The sequence below is a fragment of the Atractosteus spatula genome, chromosome 4 (assembly GCF_055471065.1).
Source record: "Atractosteus spatula isolate fAtrSpa1 chromosome 4, fAtrSpa1.hap1, whole genome shotgun sequence".
Lineage (NCBI taxonomy): Eukaryota > Metazoa > Chordata > Actinopteri > Semionotiformes > Lepisosteidae > Atractosteus > Atractosteus spatula.
In genome coordinates this window covers 16,305,148-16,323,938 of record NC_142709.1, presented here as the reverse complement: position 1 = coordinate 16,323,938, position 18,791 = coordinate 16,305,148, and the positions used below count along the sequence as shown (strand labels likewise).

Below are 18,791 nucleotides of genomic sequence, written 5' to 3'. Positions count from 1 at the left end.
GAAATGCAGCGCTTATATAGTCTGAGAAAATAAGTTCTGATGGAATTGGAAAGTATCCTAGTATGTAGCACTTTATGGCTCTTTAATGGAAAATATTTAACTTATTATTGTTCTTTTTTTAATTGTTAAATTCCTTGGTTCGCTTCACACATTAAAAAAGAAAAAAACACCTTCTAAATGTCATAAATCTCAGCTCAAAAATGATTGGTGAGCGTTTGAGGCTGCTTTATGCCAAGCAGATTCTGAGGAAGGCCTGTGCTGCCATTGAAACCACATCTCATGTTCTTCAGTTTTTGTTTACTTTATTTTTCTAAAAATATTGATGCATTCCTAGAGGGGAACATTCTTTTGGCGCTTAGTATACTGTCAAGAATACAACTTATTTTTGTGTTTAATTTTAAAGGAGCAACTTTATTATTTGGACAAAATGTTTGATGTTTCTAATGTTATAATAATACCCTTCTTGTTTATTTGCTAAACCCACTACTGTAACTACACGTCTCCGTTTTGCCAACCCCTGTTACAATACACAAACTGTATCCATGCCTCTGCAGCTACAGCTCGACACCTCGAAATGTATTCGGTTCTCCTCGTAAGCCCTCCGGAAAGAGCCGAATTCAGTCGGCCATGTTGGATGATGAAGGCGGTTCTGGCCACGATTCCCGGCGAGTAACTCCCCCACTGCAGCGCGGGAAACTCAGCTGTTCGGCCACTGCGGATCACAGTAAGCGGAGTGCCTGTCAGTCTGGTAAGTTTGGCATTTTTTCTTTTAACTTTTTTTAAACGCGTTTTAAATATACTGAACCGTGCATAGGCAAAGTACAGGTGTACACAGACACATATATATATATATTTCGCCACTCAAGAGCCAGTGGGAAAAAAAACAACTTTTATAAGGTAACTGTTTACGTCTCACTAGTCACTTCAGAAACAACCGGTCAAATCCAGAGTGAATAGGATTTAAATAAGAAATGTGACCTTCTGAAAGCTTTTGAAAAACTTGTTTTAATTTTCCAAACGTTTGCGTGTCGTATTTTCACTGATCAGTTTTTTTTTTTGTTTGAGTTTTTTTTATTAGGACTCTACATCTCGTATAGCGAGATAATGCTGTTATAATAACAGGCCGAACATCTGCAGTGCTCAAAGCAGGTTCTGTCTGTGTGAAAGAGAGTATGTTTCCTGTAAGGTTTTGAAGTTATCGGTCGCTGAACGTATTAAAATCCCTCACCGTGATCGGTTTGCTGTAAAAGTGGCTGCTTCTCTGAACTGTGGACAGGTTATCTGTGACATAATGGGATATCACAGCCTCTTTTCGTCTGCTGGAGTTGTATTTGATTTCTTGGCAAATGTCTCAACCACTTGTTGTTGCCATTTTAGTGCTGTATTTTAGTATTCACTTGTACTGACTGACAAAATTATTGCATTTACCATTTTTTTCTTTTTTTTTTTTCCAGGTATGGGTTGTTAGGAAGTAGTGACACATAAGTTAGAATCCCATTGGACTATGTTTTTGCGAATTATTTAGGCCTTAAAAACTAGTAACTGACCGTAGAGGACTTTTAAATTACCCATCCTTTATTAGAAAGCCTCTATATCCTTCTTTTAAACCACATAAATTCAAATAGAGTATTCAGAAATTCAGCAACAGAGCAGTAAGTCTGTTGCACTGTAAAAATTGAGTAGTTTATTAATACATTTTCATTTTCATGTCAGGTTGTTTTTGAAAAACAGCATCTCTCTTTGAGTTCATTAGCCTCACCAGCTCCATACACAAAATGTAATTTGTGCTTAAGAGTAACAGTAGCAGTTTGTCTCGTCTCCAGTTGGCAGACACCTATAATGAAAGCTTATTTGGGCTCAGTCTCTTGGAGGGTGAGGCAATGGAGAAGGCAGGTTTTTGCCATGGGTTCCCTTTTGCTAGGAATTAAAGCACCCCAACGGTTTTATCACAGCCAACCTGGGATCAGCAGAGTGCACCGAGCTGCTAAATCCGTCAGCTTGTGCTTTACTGCTTAAAAAAGCAAGGTTCAGTGTGGAGTGTTGGCACATTAAAACTGTCTGCAACGCCATAGCAGCACATCTGCATAATTCTGTGTTAAGTGCAGTGCCTAACGCAGGACAGCAGTGACATGAAGGTGTCTGACCATCTCCCTGCTCTGGGTTTCAACTCTGCACGGGCAGGAGCTCTGAAGCGCGACTGGTTCTTCTGCGTCGCCACCTGTGCTTGACCGGTGCTCACCGCAGCTTGTCTTGTAGGTTCAGTCCAGGATGAAAGTCATCACTTGTGAAATAGCCTGGCACAACAAGGAACCAGTGTACAGCATTGACTTCCAGCATGGCGGAGATCGGAAAATCAACAGGCTGGCCACCGCAGGAGTGGACACTACTGTTCGGGCAAGTAACCCATAGACCAGTGCTCTTTCACTTCCTCAAGAGAGGGAGCTGCTGGAGAGGTTGCGTGATGCGGGCAGCTAGTTTAGGAATATCTTTTCTTGGTCGAGGTGGTGTAGAGAGGTTTTGTGTTATGAGAGAGCGAAGGTATCGTGTAGCAATGCAGTTATTGGGCTTCTTGTGCTTTCAGTTTACCAGAACGTTAGCTTCCTTCGGCAGCCTAATTATACTCGGTGGACAGGGGAAGAACTGTGGTTTGATCGGAGACCAGTGGCCCACTTTAATTCTGCATTGGTTCAAACAAATAGAAGCATCAAGAAAATGACATTTTGGCCTGCAGCTCTAGTACTTTTGACGTTGTTCTCATTTTACACCAGCCTTGTATGTCACCAGTTTGTACTCTTGAATGCTTTTGACCTCAGTGTATAGTTGTCCCTGTTTGTACTTGCCCGTTACAGCTCGACACAGTTTGCTGCCATGTTTAATACCTGTCCGGGTCTTGGTATTATAATAGTGTGGTTCTTTATTCTGTGCACTTATTTGCATCAATACTGTTTGAATGGGAAAGAGCAAGTTAAAATAAAGGGTGGAGGTTTGTTTTAGGTTGCTTTTGTATCATGTGCTACAGTATATGATTTTACAGTGTTCCCACATCTTGGGGCCCACTAGTGTAAGTGGCTGATAGGTATTGATTATTGAAGAGCCAGTTAATGTAAATTAAGTCTTGAGTGTGCATCTGTAGAAGACTATTGAGGGAAGTGACTGTGATGATCTAGTATGCCAAGGGACTTGGGCAGTTTGTACCACTGTGTCATCGCCTGGCTTGAAAGGGCCTGCAGGATGTGTAACTGCTGTTCTGTGCTCACACAGATGTGGAAAGTGGAGAAGGGACCGGATGGAAAGGCCATCGTGGAGTTTTTGTCTAATCTGGCGCGACACACTAAGGCAGTAAATGTGGTGCGGTTCTCACCCAGCACTGAGCTCCTGGCGTCCGCAGGAGATGGTGAGCAATCATTTTGTAATTTTGTAAGAGACTGCGTAAGTCCTTTTATTTTTTGCTAAATGCTCTTGAAATGTAGAGCTCCCCACACACACAGTGGTGTGCTGACCTGCGTATACCGGTTTCAGATGCTGCGATTTTGCTGTGGAAGATCAATGACAGTAAGGAGCCGGAACAGGCGGCTTTTCAGGAGGAGGAGGACGCTCAGCTGAACAAGGAGTGCTGGACTGTGGTGAAAACGCTGAGGTGAGGGTCAGGGAACTCCAGTAGTGTAGCATCATCTTAATACGGGCCTTGGACGTATCTGGAGCAAAAACAAGTCAGACCTAAGGAAATCCAGGTCGCTCCTGGAAGTGGTGTTGGAGTACCAGCAGGTGGAGCTCTTCCCTGTGGAATACAATGGCCCAGTATGTTAGTATGGTGGCAGCAGGCACTGTGCTACTGTAAGGGCCGTCCTTCAGTTCATAAATTAAATTGAGATGCTGACTACTTGATTATTAAAGAAACCATGGTACCTGTTTGTAAGAGGACTGGTATTAACCCGGGCGTCCTGGCTAAAGTAAACTGGACTTGCACAGTCTGGGCTTCTTTAATTTCACACTTAAATTCTTTAAAAAAAACTTTTCTGCATGATCTGTTTAGTGGGACTGATGGCTTGTGGGAGCCATACTAAGGAAAACTGAGGGAGTGCTGTTAAACGAGTTGAAGACAGATCATCAAGAGCTCTGTTGCTAAAGTGGCAGACTTGTGAAACCCCAGTCGTGGTTTATCAAGCTCAATAAAGTTCAGTGATTGAGATTTTAGATGTGGTGAAACCATGACACAGGACAAGAGCTTTTAGTCTCTGGCCTAGGAAGTGAAGAGAAAAACAATGACAACCCTTAAAGTTATTTTATTTCAATCTGTATTTAAAAAATGCTGTAGGGGACACATAGAAGATGTCTATGATCTCTCGTGGACAACAGACGGGAACTTCTTGGTGTCTGGGTCTGTGGACAACACTGCTATCATGTGGGATGTCAATAAAGGTAACTTCTCTGAATGCGTAGTATACAGTGGTGTGGGAAGGAAGCACACTACTGCCTCTTCACTGCCTCGGGGGTCATAAAAGAGAACGGGAAAGCCTGGATAAACAGCAGCATTACAGCATTATTACAGTAGCAGGCAAAAGTAAACATAATTAAAGATAATGGTTTTCAATGTTTAATTAAATGACACAGGCTGCTTTTAATCTTGCCTTCAAAATGTTTCTGTGCAATGCCAACGCAATACCTAGTATGGATATTATTTATGAGCATACTAATAATGTAGGATTTATAGTCATAGTTTACATTGGAAAGGTTTAAACATTGTTTTAATATTCAAAACATCTCTCAAAACATTACTAAAAGTGCCAGCTTTACCACTGTGAGCAGCTTCATACACAAAGTACGAGAAAGTGTTACCTAAAACGGAACAAAATACAGCCCACCCCTACAAAGTTTTCCAAAACCAAAGCAGAAGCATATGGGTGATTTATACAGATCTTCCTTTAAAAACCTGTCCTTTTTCACATCACAACATGCACTGGAGATCAATAGAACAGTGCCGCACATCTGCAGTTAGACAGTACTGTTCCAACCAGTGTTCAGTCACTAAGGACACAGCATCAAACAATAGGGGGATTTAAAAAAAGCAAACTGCTTACCCACAAAAAAACCATGCAGAGGAACCCTTCTGTAAATTTTATTTTTTAGGTTTTGAAGTGGGATACGTTTTCTGTTTGGACATCTGTCAGTATCATTAATGCTTTTGTTATCCTGCCAAAGGGCACCTTCTCTCTGTCCGTGATCAATACATAGTTTCAGAAGAAGCCTTGAAGGATGCATTTGAACCCTCCAGGATCAGATATTTTAACTTGATCACCAGCAGTGGGACCTGGCCACTTCCCTTGCTCCTTCCTGCTTGACCACCCACTCTTTCGAAACTGTGCCTCACCTGGGATGTGCAAATCTCACTCCGATTCGTAATAGACTCTCACACAAGCATTAACTTTTAGCTTCATCCTTTCTTTGTACACCTTTATAGTCTGGACTTTCACAGAGAATGTTGTCATCCTCCTATTCCGATCTGCTGTCTTTCAGAGCAAAGACCGGTTTAAATGCAGTTGTACCAGTCATGTGTTCTCTAGGATTGCTCTTTTATCAGTGTTCATTTAAGACAGCACAAATGTGTGAAACCAGTTTTGCTAACTGACTCTCCTTGTACTGTTCTTTCAGGGCAGAAGATGTCCATATTTAACGATCACAAGAGCTATGTGCAGGGTGTTGCCTGGGATCCTCAAGGGCAGTACATTACCACCCTGAGCTGTGACAGGTACTGCCATTGCTTTTGTGTGTCCAGAGAAAAGCACAGTGCGGAGTGAAACTGAGAAATCACAGCTTGTCAACATGCTGTCTGCTTCACACTAAGTGAAGTCAATTCTGATTCCAAGAGACTGAACTGAGAGAATTTTTAAATACCATCTTTCCTTATATAAGTGTTTCCTTATATGAGTATTTGCTATTTGGGGTTTTCATGATTTAGTCTAAATTATTCCACAATGGATCTTTGATATTCATGCAGTGAGCTGTAAGTGTTCTTGTTACTCCAGGGTTATGAGGGTGTACAGCACACAGAGCAAGAGAAAGGCCTACAGTGTGAGCAAGATGTCTTCAGGGACAACTACGGAAGGAGAGGCAAGTGATTTAATATGATTTTAATCACAGTGTCATCAAAGGCAGGAGTGCAACAGAATCCCTGCATTTCGAACTTGCATTTTAAACAAAAAAGGTTGTATTGATGTACTTACGTTAACAGATAATACAGAAAATACACATTAAATGCAAAATTCTACAATCAGAATAGATCTTGTCATTAATAGTGATAGTATATTATTCGTAAGATTTTAAATGGTTGTGGGATTTACCTTATTAAGCAGTTTTTATGATGTAACTCACAGTATATCTCTGTGGTGCTAAGGTAAGTTATTTAAAACAAATATTGGCAATTTCAGGCTGTTAAACTTTACAGTTGTTCAGTAACGACAAAGTTTTCAGTTAAAGCTGGTAGCAGGTCCTGGGGTTCAGGACTTGAGGTGCAAGCCCCAAGGAGATCAGTCGCAAAGTGACCCTAAAATTTCTTCAGGCAGGTTCTTGAAGGATCCTGGATTTTGAGCTTCAGCCACCTTTAGCACATAAGATGTATCTTTTTTGTTTCTTTTTATGATCCTGTGTACTTTCATGCTGTGCATCAAAAAGCATGAGTAAAACCTTTCCGGGCTTCAATTCCACTCTTTTCTCAAGCCTTCTGTGTGCTTTTTTGCTGCTTCTCCACATGGTATTGATGAAGACATACAGTAGTAAAAAAACAAACACCTGGGTTGCTGCCATGATGTAACATAAGAAGCACCTGTGCCACATGTATAGTCACTGAGCACTGAAACTGCTAGTTCCGAAACAAGGCGAGCTGCCTGTCATATTTTGCACATCATAGTTTCTGAGTGTCTTTTCAGTGCCACAGGCAGAATTTACAGGTGCTGATCAATAAACCCAGAGCTTGTTTAAATCATATTCCAGTCCTGCACTTCACCAATCGATACACACAATTGGTTGCACGTTAATGTTTGCCAGTTGTTGAATGTGACATCCCAGCAATATTCTTTTTAGGAGAACAGATATGCACTGTACAATAATCACGGCTATATTTTAAATAAATTTAGCTATTGATGGTAAAAAAAAACACTAAATTGGTATCCAGTGAGGATAGTGGCTAATTGTGCTTTAAACAAATATATAAAATAAACAACAAATGCTACACAAAATACTATTGAGTGGTTGTGCCTAGAATTTCCATTTATGTATGTTAGCTAAATTTTTGAATGTCTTATTTAAGATCACTTAAATGGCCATATTGGCCATATACAATTTCTTGCTTTAGGAATTTGTCTTTTCGCATACCCCAACTTGCTGTCCGTGAGACACAGACAGGGAGAGAAGCTTGGGGTCGGAGCGCAGGATCAGCTATTGTACAACACCCCTGGAGCAGTTGGGGTTAAGGGCCTTGCTCAGGGGCCCAACGCAGTAGGATTCCTCTGTCAGCTGCGGGATTTGAAGTGGCAACCTTCCAGCCACAGGCGCAGATCCTTAGTCACAGAGCCACCGCTCGGCCCAAATTATTTAAATGTTTGTCCCATTTGAAGAACATTTGAATTGAATCTGGCTCACTATGTTAAATGAACTTGACCCTCTTGTTATAATGTATGTTACTAAAGCCTGAGTGGAATTGTTGTACTTATCAGTGTTGAATTTCATTTACCAAGTGTCTTCTCCAGTTATCTAAGTCATTTTGTCATTCCATTACTGTCGTTTATTCTATATTTTTGACATTACCTGCAAATTATCTAGTTGGTGACCACAGTAGAGCTCATTGGGAAAGTTCAGAAAGAGCAATGAGCCAACTGTTTCCATCTGCCGTTGCCTGTTACCCTGTTCTCAATCTATATACACAGATCGTTGATTTCTCTGGTTTTGGATTTGACAATCAGTCTTTTATGAGAGACATTGTCAACAGCTTTCTGGCTATCATATGTCATGCTTTAGTTTTAAACATTGTCTGTTAGCATGCAACTCATTTGCAAATATTCTTCTAGTTTAGCTCGAGCTGTAATTTCCATAACTTTGCCTGTAAGATTTTAGACTGATTGGTCTGTGGTTTTCAGGTTTGGATTTGTCTCCCTTTTTATTAATTGGTCTAGAATGCTCTAATGTCTGCAGTTAAAAGTGAGAGGTGAAATATCCTAGCATTTCTTTATGAATAACATCTCTACATTTCCTAAATGTATGCGAATATGTTCTAGATGGCCTAGCACATCTAGATCTCAGTATTAATGGAACTCAGTCTGTACATGGGGCACGCTGGCAGTGTCTTCTTTTAACAAATTGTTCATTATTCATTTAACATTTACTGTTTTTTATCTTTCATAACTGTGTGCATTGGTAATATTGAGAAAAAACAAATGAAAGTGCTTAATTTAAATTGAGGAATGTGTAATTCCCAGATTTATAAAACTTCTGTTGCCGAACAGTTATAAAGATATCGCCAGTGTAGTACTTTAAATAAATCAGTCTGGTTCCTGCACTTTAAATGAGAGCCAGACAACGTGTCATTTATATAGTCAGGTCTCTTGGGAACAGGGCAAGTTCCTTTGATGCAGAACATGTTTTGAGAATGTGGTCGCTCATTGTAAGAGGCTTCATACGGCTCATCTCAGTTTAATTCCATGTGCGTGATGTGCAGGGAAAGAGTTACAGAATGTTCCATGACGACAGCATGAGATCTTTCTTCCGCCGACTCTCTTTCACAGCGGACGGATCTTTACTGCTCGCTCCAGGTATGAACATGGTCATCATTGGTGTTTTATTAACGTCAAAGGAATAATAATTACATTGTTTTTTCCTGGCTCTGCTGACTGTATAATTTAATAAGAAACAATTGTACAAAAGGACTTGCACAGACATGTACTTAATGTACGGAATCAGTGAAACTGCTGGTGTCTGTCCAAACTTCTGAATCCTGAAGAGGTTACATCTCCTCTTTTAATCCGTTATTTAACCAGATCATTAAGATTCTCCATTACAGTGACGACCTGGGGGCCAGTTAATATAATGGCAATCTGATGAAATACCTGCGTTTCTGCCTGTATAGTGATGTATAGTTGCTCACAAATCTGTTCATAGTGCTGATAATATGACAAGTTAGAATGCATTCAAGTAAATGCAACCTCTGTAGGTATAGTTGTTCCATGATGCTTCAGATTTATCAGTGTTTCTCTGTAGAGCACAAAACATATGTTTGTCAGAATCGTTCAGGATTTTCAGTACATGGATTGAGTGACTGTAATCTTCTCTGTTCCAGGGTGAAAAGATTAAGTTCCCATATTTTAAGTATGACTGAGTAGTAATAGATTAAAAATAAGTAGAGCTGCTGAAAAAAATCATGTTCCATTCATTTACCAACTGTGAATGTCTCCTTGTACAGCTGGGTGTGTTGAAGCTGGAGAAAATGTCACAAATACAACATATGTGTTCTCCAGGAAAAATTTGAAAAGGTAAGATTTCAAGCCCAGTCGGAACACACTTCGGGTAATTTTGCAAGAGGTTTCAAATTATGCTTCCAAGTGTTTTACAGAATACTGGATTGTGCTTTATCAAAACAAACACCGAAGACACTTAAATTAAGCAAGAGTTTTAAATTTGTCTAGTTGTGAGTTGATTGTTCTGTCTGAGGCTGATTTTGAAGACTTCAGTCAAATTTCTTGAGCTTCCATGACAACTTCCAGGGTTCATATTACTCTTTATAAACATCTTCCCTTTATTGTGCCAGAAGGGTTTAGAACGATATAGTGTATAGAGCTGCATACAGCTTCTTTATGGTCAAAATACTGTTCTGAATTATTTATTTTTTTGCTTTCACTTGTTTCAGCCATTGTTCAGTGTAAATTCATACAGGCAAGACCTAACCTTCAATTCAAAAACAGGATTTAAATTGAATATGATTTCTTGCATATTAAGTCTTTTTTTCTGAATGTGAAACTTTTATAGTTTTATAAGTACAACTATAATAGCTCCTCAGTTTTTTTGCCAAGCTTAGTATCTGTATTCCAATAAAGGTGCAGTCCTGAGCAATTCTGACATTATTTTCAGTTTTGTGGATTTATTCTCATTTTACCCAGTATAATGGTTAAAAACACTGTACTAATATACAGCAGCTAAGGTATTTACAAACCAAGGGCGAAGCTGATTTGAGATAAAGGCTTTTTGAATGATCCTCACAGAGTTCACTTTAATTCATGTGAGTTCTTATGGAATGGCAACGGTTGCGTAGCCATAAAATGGAGACATGCTTAAGCCTGTAGAGGCAAAAAAAAAAAAGATAAAAGTTAGAATTACAAAACTCTGAACAGATCTTCATGCGAAATACAAATGTTTCTGTAGTTGGTTAAATTTGTCTTACAGTGACCCTTTTAAAATCGAACTATGTGAGCAGAAAAATTCACCAGGTGACCTGATACAATTAATGAAAAACCCTCAGAGGTCTTGACAAAGTCAACCCAGCAGGCTTCTTGAGAACGGGCAGAAAAACACGAGCCAGAGGACACAGGTGGAAACTGCGCAGAACAAAGCTGCATTCCTTTACCCAAAGGGTGTGTGGGTGTGGAACAAGCTTCCCAGCCATGTTGTTGAAGCTGCTACCCTGGATTCTTCTGAGAACCACCTGGATGAGATCACTGGATCAATTAACTGCTGACTAATAGGCCAGAGGGGGCAAATTTCCTCTTCTAGTTTGTAACTGTAATGATTGGGGTAGGCTAATAAAGTAATATACCATGGTGCAACAATAGTTCATTACATAATGAGCTTGCGTAGTACTGTATGCTGTTGTCCTCAGCACAGTGTGACCTCTTCTCTTTCAGGCCCATCGCTCACCTGCCCTGCCCTGCTAAAGCCACCCTGGCCGTGCGCTGCTGTCCTGTCTACTTTGAGCTGAGGACCTCCAAGGCTGAAGGTGCTGTGAAAGGTCAAACCTCAGTGCTGACCACTGCTGGTAGCTTGTACACAGCCCAGAACCAAAAGCAAAGAGCAGATGCTTTTGCAACGCTATAATGCAGCTGGTTTCTGAGCTGCTCTGTTTTCATTGATTAACCTGAGCTGGAAAATGATGCTGTACTTATTTTCTTTTAAAGAGATTGAAATGAAAAGGGTTAGTCTACATGTCTTCATGGGTTTTCCTAAATTTGAAATCATGAGAATATTATGGCCTGTGGCCTTATAGATACATTTCAGAGACCTTCCAGGTAACAAAAACAAGCCTTTGTGACATTGTCAAGCGATGAAAATCATATCCTAAAAACTCTTAACGTGATTTCTGGTAGAGCGGGCGTTAGGGTCCTTCCTTGGGAATGCTGTCTGGCCGTCTCTTACTGGACCTCCTATTGACTCAGCCGAGGTGCTGTCAATCTTGAAGGTCTTCCCATTAAAACATTTGTGTTGTGTAGGTTGGTGAATGCCCACTCACCTGTTGGGAAGTGACCATAGTTTTCTCCCAAGCCACTGCAGTTCATGTCCAATGAATCGCAGAGTAAATCATCCCTTATTGCAACTGCCAGGCATATTCAGGTGTGTAGATGGTCTAAGCAAGATCAGACCGATTCCCATAAATCGCATACAAACCCAAAGAGCGCTAAGGTTGTGTTGCATTTACGGAGACATTGTTCTTTCAGGCTATTTTACGCACAGTGTTCTTGTAACATGATGTTCAGCCCCGTTATGAATCGTAACCTGGCTTCTTTCAAGAAGCATTGTGAGCACTTCAAGTCAATTAACTACAATCAACCAAACAAGCTGGATGGGTTGAATGGCCTCTGCTCATTTGTGACCGTCCTGGCGTTCTTTGTCTTTCAGATGGGTCCTCACAGGTTGTGCATAATGTGTTTAAACTGCCGTACCGGTTGGTGTTTGCTGTTGCCTCCGAGGACTCGGTCTTCCTGTATGACACCCAGCAGTCCATCCCCTTTGGGTACATCTCCAACATCCACTACCACACGCTCAGTGATGTCACATGGTGAGTTCCAGGTCGGGTCTACAGCAGACCGCAATGTAAGAAGCCACATTTTGCAGCCCCAACTCTGAAAGTAGCCTGTGAGCCACTGAGCTCACATAACCTTGTTGTATTAAATTTGAGATGCTTTGCCATCCCTTTTGCTGCAACAGGTTTGAGTTCTAGTCAGTTTTAGGGGTGTTCTACCTTTTTTCTATTTTCAACTGTTTTTCTTCAGCATATAGAATAATTGAATCCATTGTTTAAAGTTAACTCTGCATTTTATCAGTAATGTAAGTAGAAAAGTAATGTCAGGAGCAGTCATAACTGCTGTTCTTACAATCTGCAATCTCATTGTTCTTCTACCTTGTCAGTCAGAGGGAGATATTTCTTCTGTTTTAGAACCTTAACCTTATAATTCTAGATCTTAATCTTTTTGTTAATTTAGCTACCTAAGAGAACACTCTTTGAGTGTGTATGGTTTCTTAAAACTGTTGTGTAACACAGCTTTCCTTATTTTAAAAGTTTACCCACTTACCCTTAATTGTTTGTCTACCTTATACTTGGTTAACACATGGAGAATTAAGGACGGTCTTCTGATTATGTTAATCAAAAAACGGTATGAGAAAAATCAGTGCTTCACTTCCCTATTTGTTTGGTTCAGAATTGGAAGGGGCACAGTACTGTCTAGGCAGAGAAGCTCTTGTAAAGGTGAGCAGCACACTGCTGTTCATTTTTAGAAATTGAGTCAATCCTTGAAAAAATCTGAGAGGGTTGAAGTTTCTAAGGATTTCAGTAATATGTGTCTCACATTTCGGACAGATTCTACTGTGGATTAATGACTACATTCAACCAAATGATACATTTTAATTACAAAGCAGGAAAGTTTATATTGCATTCTGTTTTTAATCATTGCTTGCAGTTAATTTAAGTTTAATGATTTTTCTGAATCCAGAATTGAAACTCATCCTTTGCAGGAGATATTTAATTTCAAGTTTAGTTCATATCCCTTTAAGATGGATAATAATGGCATACAGGGTTCATTCTGTTAGGCTGAGCTACAAGAAAGCTGAAAGAATAAATTCAGAGATGAATCAGTTTTGAATTTTATGGTGACAGGGAATTTTCAGGTAATCGTTTTTCAACATTGTGTTATTTTGCTCGTGAAAAAGCAGTGGCCTAAATTAAAAGCCTGGGAGTGGTAAGAATTGTGCTCTACCACCCTGTCTTCAGGTGATTACAGCATCACAGTCCTGTGCATTTAGATGTTTCCAAACACAATATTAATGACGATTGTTTGTAGTGTGTCAGAAAGTATTGCACAAATGAGTACTCAAGTTCCAGCTTGAAGGTGGTTTCAGTTTTAAGGCTGGGGTTTCCTATTATTTTAGAAATAATGAGCTGTGCCCAACATGTCTAATCCCTGTGAAGAAGTATTTAGGAAACCAAAAGGTTAAGGTGCAGACTCTCTGTGATGCAGATTGCAAACAGTTACAGCATTGCCAGGATACGCACGAAAGCCACGTTCATGACAACAGCCAGCTTTGTTTTGCTGGAATCTGAAGCCTGAAATGGCCAGTGATAATGAGATTTTCAGCCCGGTCATGGTTCTCTTTGTCAAGGATGCATGCTGACAGCGTCATTAAACCCTCAAAGAGCAGCAGAATGAAGCTGCAATTAAAAGCAAATAAGGCAAAATACGGACTTCAAAATAAAAAAAAAGACCAAAGGTATTGCAGCAGTCAGCCAATGGCAGACCGTTGCTTATTTTGGTCACACCTTATAGTAAACGTTTTATGCAACCATGTGCTTTGTGAGATTTAATATGCACACTTGTGCAGCTGATCCTTAGTACTTGGGCAGCAGTACAGACACAGTTCCACCATGCTTGGAATGGGTGATGTCTTCTTCTTGTCTCTGCTCGCTCCTCTGACATTGACTGGTCGTGTCAGTGGGAAACAGGTGATAGTCAGCTCTGAAGCTCTGAAACAGGGCTTTATTGTAATTGTTCTGTGACTTGGAGTGAAGGCATAAGTTACGTTTCTCCTCGTTCAGGTCCAAGGATGCCTCTTTCTTGGCCGTCTCCTCGACAGACGGCTACTGTTCCTTTGTGACGTTCGAGAGCGGCGAGCTGGGGACCCCTCTGAAGGAGAAGCCCGTGCTGGAAGTCCAGACCCCGGGGATGGCGGCAGAGAAGAAGACAAAGAAAGCGCCGCGCACGTCCTCTCCCGTGCCCAAGTTTGTGGACGCCAGCCCAGTAGGGAACCGGAATGGGGAGGCCACCACACCAAGCTCGCTGCAGGAAAAGTCTGCTAGCAAAGAAACCCCCTCCTCTTCCCCCCTGGGCTCGTGCGCCACCCCCGTCAGTGAGGACAGGAAGTCCGCCCAGACAGGAGCCCAGCCCCTGAAAGCCATCCAGCCCAGAAGGATTACTCTCAACACCCTGGAGGCCTGGAGCAAGCCCAGCGCCCCGGCAGGCCCCAAGCCCAGGTAGGACAGGGAGCACTTTCCCTCTGGATCCACTGCTAGGATTTGACCCAGACCTTCAGTTTCAGTCTGGAGGTTGTGTTGCAGAAGACGACTGAAACAAAGTGTCAGCCGGAACAAAGACTTGTAAAGGAAGCACTAAGACCAAAGGCCCTGTGCGATCGGATTCTAGTACTGTGGTTCTTTGTGGTGTTGCACCTGTTGTCTTCTTTTCACCTGACTTTTGAGCAGGTTGCTCAAGGTGTTTTAAAGGTGTTAAACCTAGAGAAACACATTGCAAAAATAGTAGTAGTTGTAGTTAACTTTAAGTGTTTAAGCTGAAGACTTGCTCCTTTGGATTGTTGAAAACGTTAAAAAAAATTAATATGACGCAAAAGTATAAAGTGTGAAACGGTTCTCACTCTCTTAACACTGGGTGCTGGGTGGACACTGCTCAGTGGTTCTGAGTTACAAGCCTTGGGGTTTACAGCAGTGTGTAGAAAGAGGAAGATTGTTTTTGATTTAAAATCATTTTATAATAAATGTTTTTGTGTTTTTACTGATGACCTGTTAATTTTGTTTATTGTTCTTTGTGCAGGCGGATCTCTTTGACTCCTGTCACAAGTGGATCACCTGCCCTGTCTAGATCCTTGATTTCTACACCATCTTCTACAGAAAAAGCAAAACATGGTTAGTAATCATTCAGGCCTTCTGTAAGATCTGTGCTGTTACGCCAGCTGATTCCCATCTGACTGCAAAACATATCTGCAGCTAGAAAGCGTGGAATGACGGGCACAGTTCCTCTGAGCCCAAGAGTGGAAGGACGGGCACAGTTCCTCTGAGCCCAAGAGTGGAAGGACGGGCACAGTTCCTAAGGCACTACCCGGTCCTGCAGTCTCATTTCCCTGTGAGCTCATTGTTTGTTTAATGCTACAGAATAGCTTCACTTCAGTGCATATTTTTCAGTTCTAATTTTTCCTTAATATCTTTTTTAACATTTATCCTAGCAAATAGTAATAAAGATTTCCGGTAAAAAGACTGTTCAGACAGGTGTGAAAATATGTCTGGTACTGTCTCCAAAGCCATAGAAATCTGCAGGCTGCCAAAATGTTTGGCTGCAACAAAACATGCATGCTGATGTAATTATCGGAGTCCTGTTCCTGCGGCAAGGTTATTCACTAATTTTCATCCTCTTGCAAAACCGCGTCATCTGTAGAGGGTCTCAATGAGCTGGAGCCTCATCTAGCAAGCACAGGGAGTAATGTGAGTGTCAGCCCTCCACAGCACCATCTGTCCATCATGCGCAGATACCTGAGAACATGGAGATTCCACACAAAATGCACCGCAGCCCAGAATGAAACCTAGGGCCAAGAGCTATGCCACATTAACCCAAATTAACTCTAAGGGTTATGGGAGTTTGGAACCGATGCTCTGGCTTCTTACAAAAAATGTCTGAATGAGATTTTTAGATCATTGGACTACTAACTACCAAATGGCAAGACAGGACAAATGGCCTTCTCTCATTTGTAGCCTTCATGTTCATGTGAAATAATTTCGAGCTAAAACTCTACTGACTTGTTTTCCGAGTAATTGAATTCTCACTCAAGCAAGTGGCAGTGAACTGACCTAATTTATGATCTGTACTAATAAATCTTACGTCTGCAACTGTATATTCAGGGCCAGGCTTTTTTACACCGCTGGTGATATGGAATTTTCTCCTGTTACAGAGAGACCCTCCCCTCCTACAGACCCAAGCTGCCAGCCGCCTGAGTCAAAGAGACCGAAGACTGAAAGTCCTGGTTCTCCAGGGGAGTCGCCCAGCTCCACGGACAGCAGGACCCCCCAGGAGCCACAGAGCGGAGAGCTACAGTGTCCATGATTGTCCTGAGCACACAGACTGATGCCCCAGTTCTCTCTGCACATGGGGACTCGCTCAGACAGGACTACAGCCGACACGCACATCTCACTCGAATTTATGCCCTCCCCCTTTCCTTCGCTGACAGGGACAGGTGGTGACCTGAGATTGCTGGCATGTGTGTTGGAAGAAGAGCGTCTGTATATTACTTCATGTACTTGGTACTGTTTTTGTAGTTCTGAACGTCTGTTGTAATTTGCTAAAGTGTTCACGGTCTTCTCTGATAATCGTGCTTCCCTTCTGAAAAGTAAGATATTGTAACTTGTAAACAAGTATGTTTTAGATGTGCAGGAGAAGGCTAATTTCAAGAGGATCCTGTTGTGTACTAGTAATGGGACTGGTTCTGTTTGTATGGTTTAGATCACATTGTTTTTCCTGTAGCTGCTTGTTTTGATGACAGACAACAATTTGCCATAAAATATTTTTCCTTAATTTTCATGCATTGAATTTTTTTCCATCTCCTGTGGCATTGCATCATGTATACAACATAGCCCATGTAATGTGTAGTGAATTATAGTATTTTAGGACAAAGCTTTTGAGAAGAAGGATCTCTTTGGGGGAGAGGGGGGCTTTATTTGTATCATTTTTAATTTAGGCTTAAGCTTTCGTGTTTCTTAACCATACTCTCATGTTGGAGTATCACTCCAACTGTGAGGTTTTGACGGATGCATTGACACTTAGACTGCTTAGTCATCCTTACCAGGTTACAGGAGTGCTGTATAACAGCCATTAAACATCTTTAGAGTTGCAGTTGTTTTACTGCGTTTTGGTTCATTTGATTTAATGAGAGCTCACTATTTAATTGCATTAAATTATGTGCTATCTGTCTAATTGTTAATTGCCAGCTGAAGTGTGCCTCTGCAATGTCTGTTTCTTGTAAATTGTAATAAAAGGATCAGGTCAATGGTAAGATAAATGTACATAGCTTAAATTGTTTAAACAGTAGTTAACTTTGTGTCTTGGATGAAACTCCCCTCAAGGAAACTTTGCTACAAGCAGCAGTTATATTTAGTATAAATGTCTGCATTTTTATTTTATGGGATGTATTTTCATCCACGATGTGCTGAATGAGCAATTGTAAATAAAATGAAGCAAGATGCTGAAGTCTCTTGCTTGATTTTGCGCCAACATAAGCTGTTTTTTTTAAATTATCTGTGCAAATGAGGAGTAACATAACACTTTCTGCACACTGCTTTGAAATCCTAAGCTACAGGATCAAGGAGAACATCGTTTGTAAAGAACAGAAGTAAATTTTGTTAACTTAGCCCATCCAGCCCATTTGGTTGCTAGTAGCTAATTGAACCAAGGTTTTTTGTTCAACCACATGTCTGGGTAGATTGCTCCGGACTCCCACAGCCCTTAGTAAAAGGACACGCTTTCTGTACTGAAATGCATTTCCATATTTTTTGTCACTTGTGACGTCTGGTTTGTGTTACACTGGGGTTTGAGTCTCTGATTCTAATGGAATATTAATATTCATTAGTTCTGAATATCAGGTCTCTTCATAGTCTTGTGCATTCAAGGCCAAAAAAGTTCAGTTCCTTCAGCCTGTTAAGGTAAGACAATCCCTTGAGTCTAAGGATGTATCTGGTTGCTCTTTAGGATGATTCCAGAGCAGCTGTGTCTTTAAAAATGTGTTGACCACAGCTGTACACCATACACTGTACAATTATACCATGGCAACCCTAACTTTAAATTTATGAGTTTATATACTCTAACCTTGTTTTCCATCATTCATGTAAGTGCCATCTTCAAGCTCAGTGTTTTCAATTTTAAATTGTGGTTTTTGTGAGAATGTCCGGCCCTGAATTTGAGTTCTTTTGAATTTCCTTGCAGCATTTAGTGCTAATCCTCGAGTTTTTATTAGTTTACAAAGTATACCAGAACTTAATTGAATTAAATTAAGAGAACCAATGTTCCTCGTACTGATCCCTGTGGTGCTCCACTAATTACATCACCCCTCTTTGAGCATTCAGCCCATATCTGTAGTCTCCGATTTTTATTCCTTAACCAGTTCTAAATCCTTAACTCATGCATTTCCTCAAATGCTTACCACCTGTGATTTAGAAATCAATCTTTTTTGCAAAACTTTATCAAAAACTATTAAAAGCTTTGTCGACATGGCTGGGTAGCTTTTTCCAGTCTCCCAGAACTCTGAAAAGAAGTGCATCCTGTACTACAGGAAATCCTCAAATGTTCTCCTTGTTTTCTACCGGTGTATTCCAGTTCACCGCTCACAATGGGTTCTGAAGATCAGAAGGCTGACTTGGTGCTTGCCCTCAAGGATTTGGAAAACCCTACCCAAGGTCCCTCAGTTCAGTCTCTGTTTAAGGTTAAAAATATTTCATGTGTTTTTTTCATAATTTTACTTTTCAGTGGGGAGTTCTACCTAGACTTCAGTAA

General features: G+C 40.8%; 1 protein-coding gene across 1 annotated transcript; it reads left to right on the top strand.

Annotated features, from left to right (window-relative positions):
* Positions 1–696: 696 nt before the first annotated feature.
* chaf1b (chromatin assembly factor 1, subunit B) lies at positions 697–17,492 on the top strand. Its single transcript, XM_088913590.1, has 14 exons — positions 697–748; positions 2,257–2,394; positions 3,262–3,394; positions 3,520–3,637; positions 4,316–4,419; positions 5,650–5,746; positions 6,024–6,108; positions 8,708–8,801; positions 9,449–9,518; positions 10,884–10,975; positions 11,872–12,031; positions 14,063–14,497; positions 15,072–15,163; positions 16,201–17,492. The coding sequence occupies exons 2-14, from the start codon at positions 2,269–2,271 to the stop codon at positions 16,350–16,352; spliced, it is 1,758 nt and encodes a 585-aa protein (XP_088769716.1). The 5' UTR covers positions 697–748; positions 2,257–2,268; the 3' UTR covers positions 16,353–17,492.
* The last annotated feature ends 1,299 nt before the right edge of the window (positions 17,493–18,791 follow it).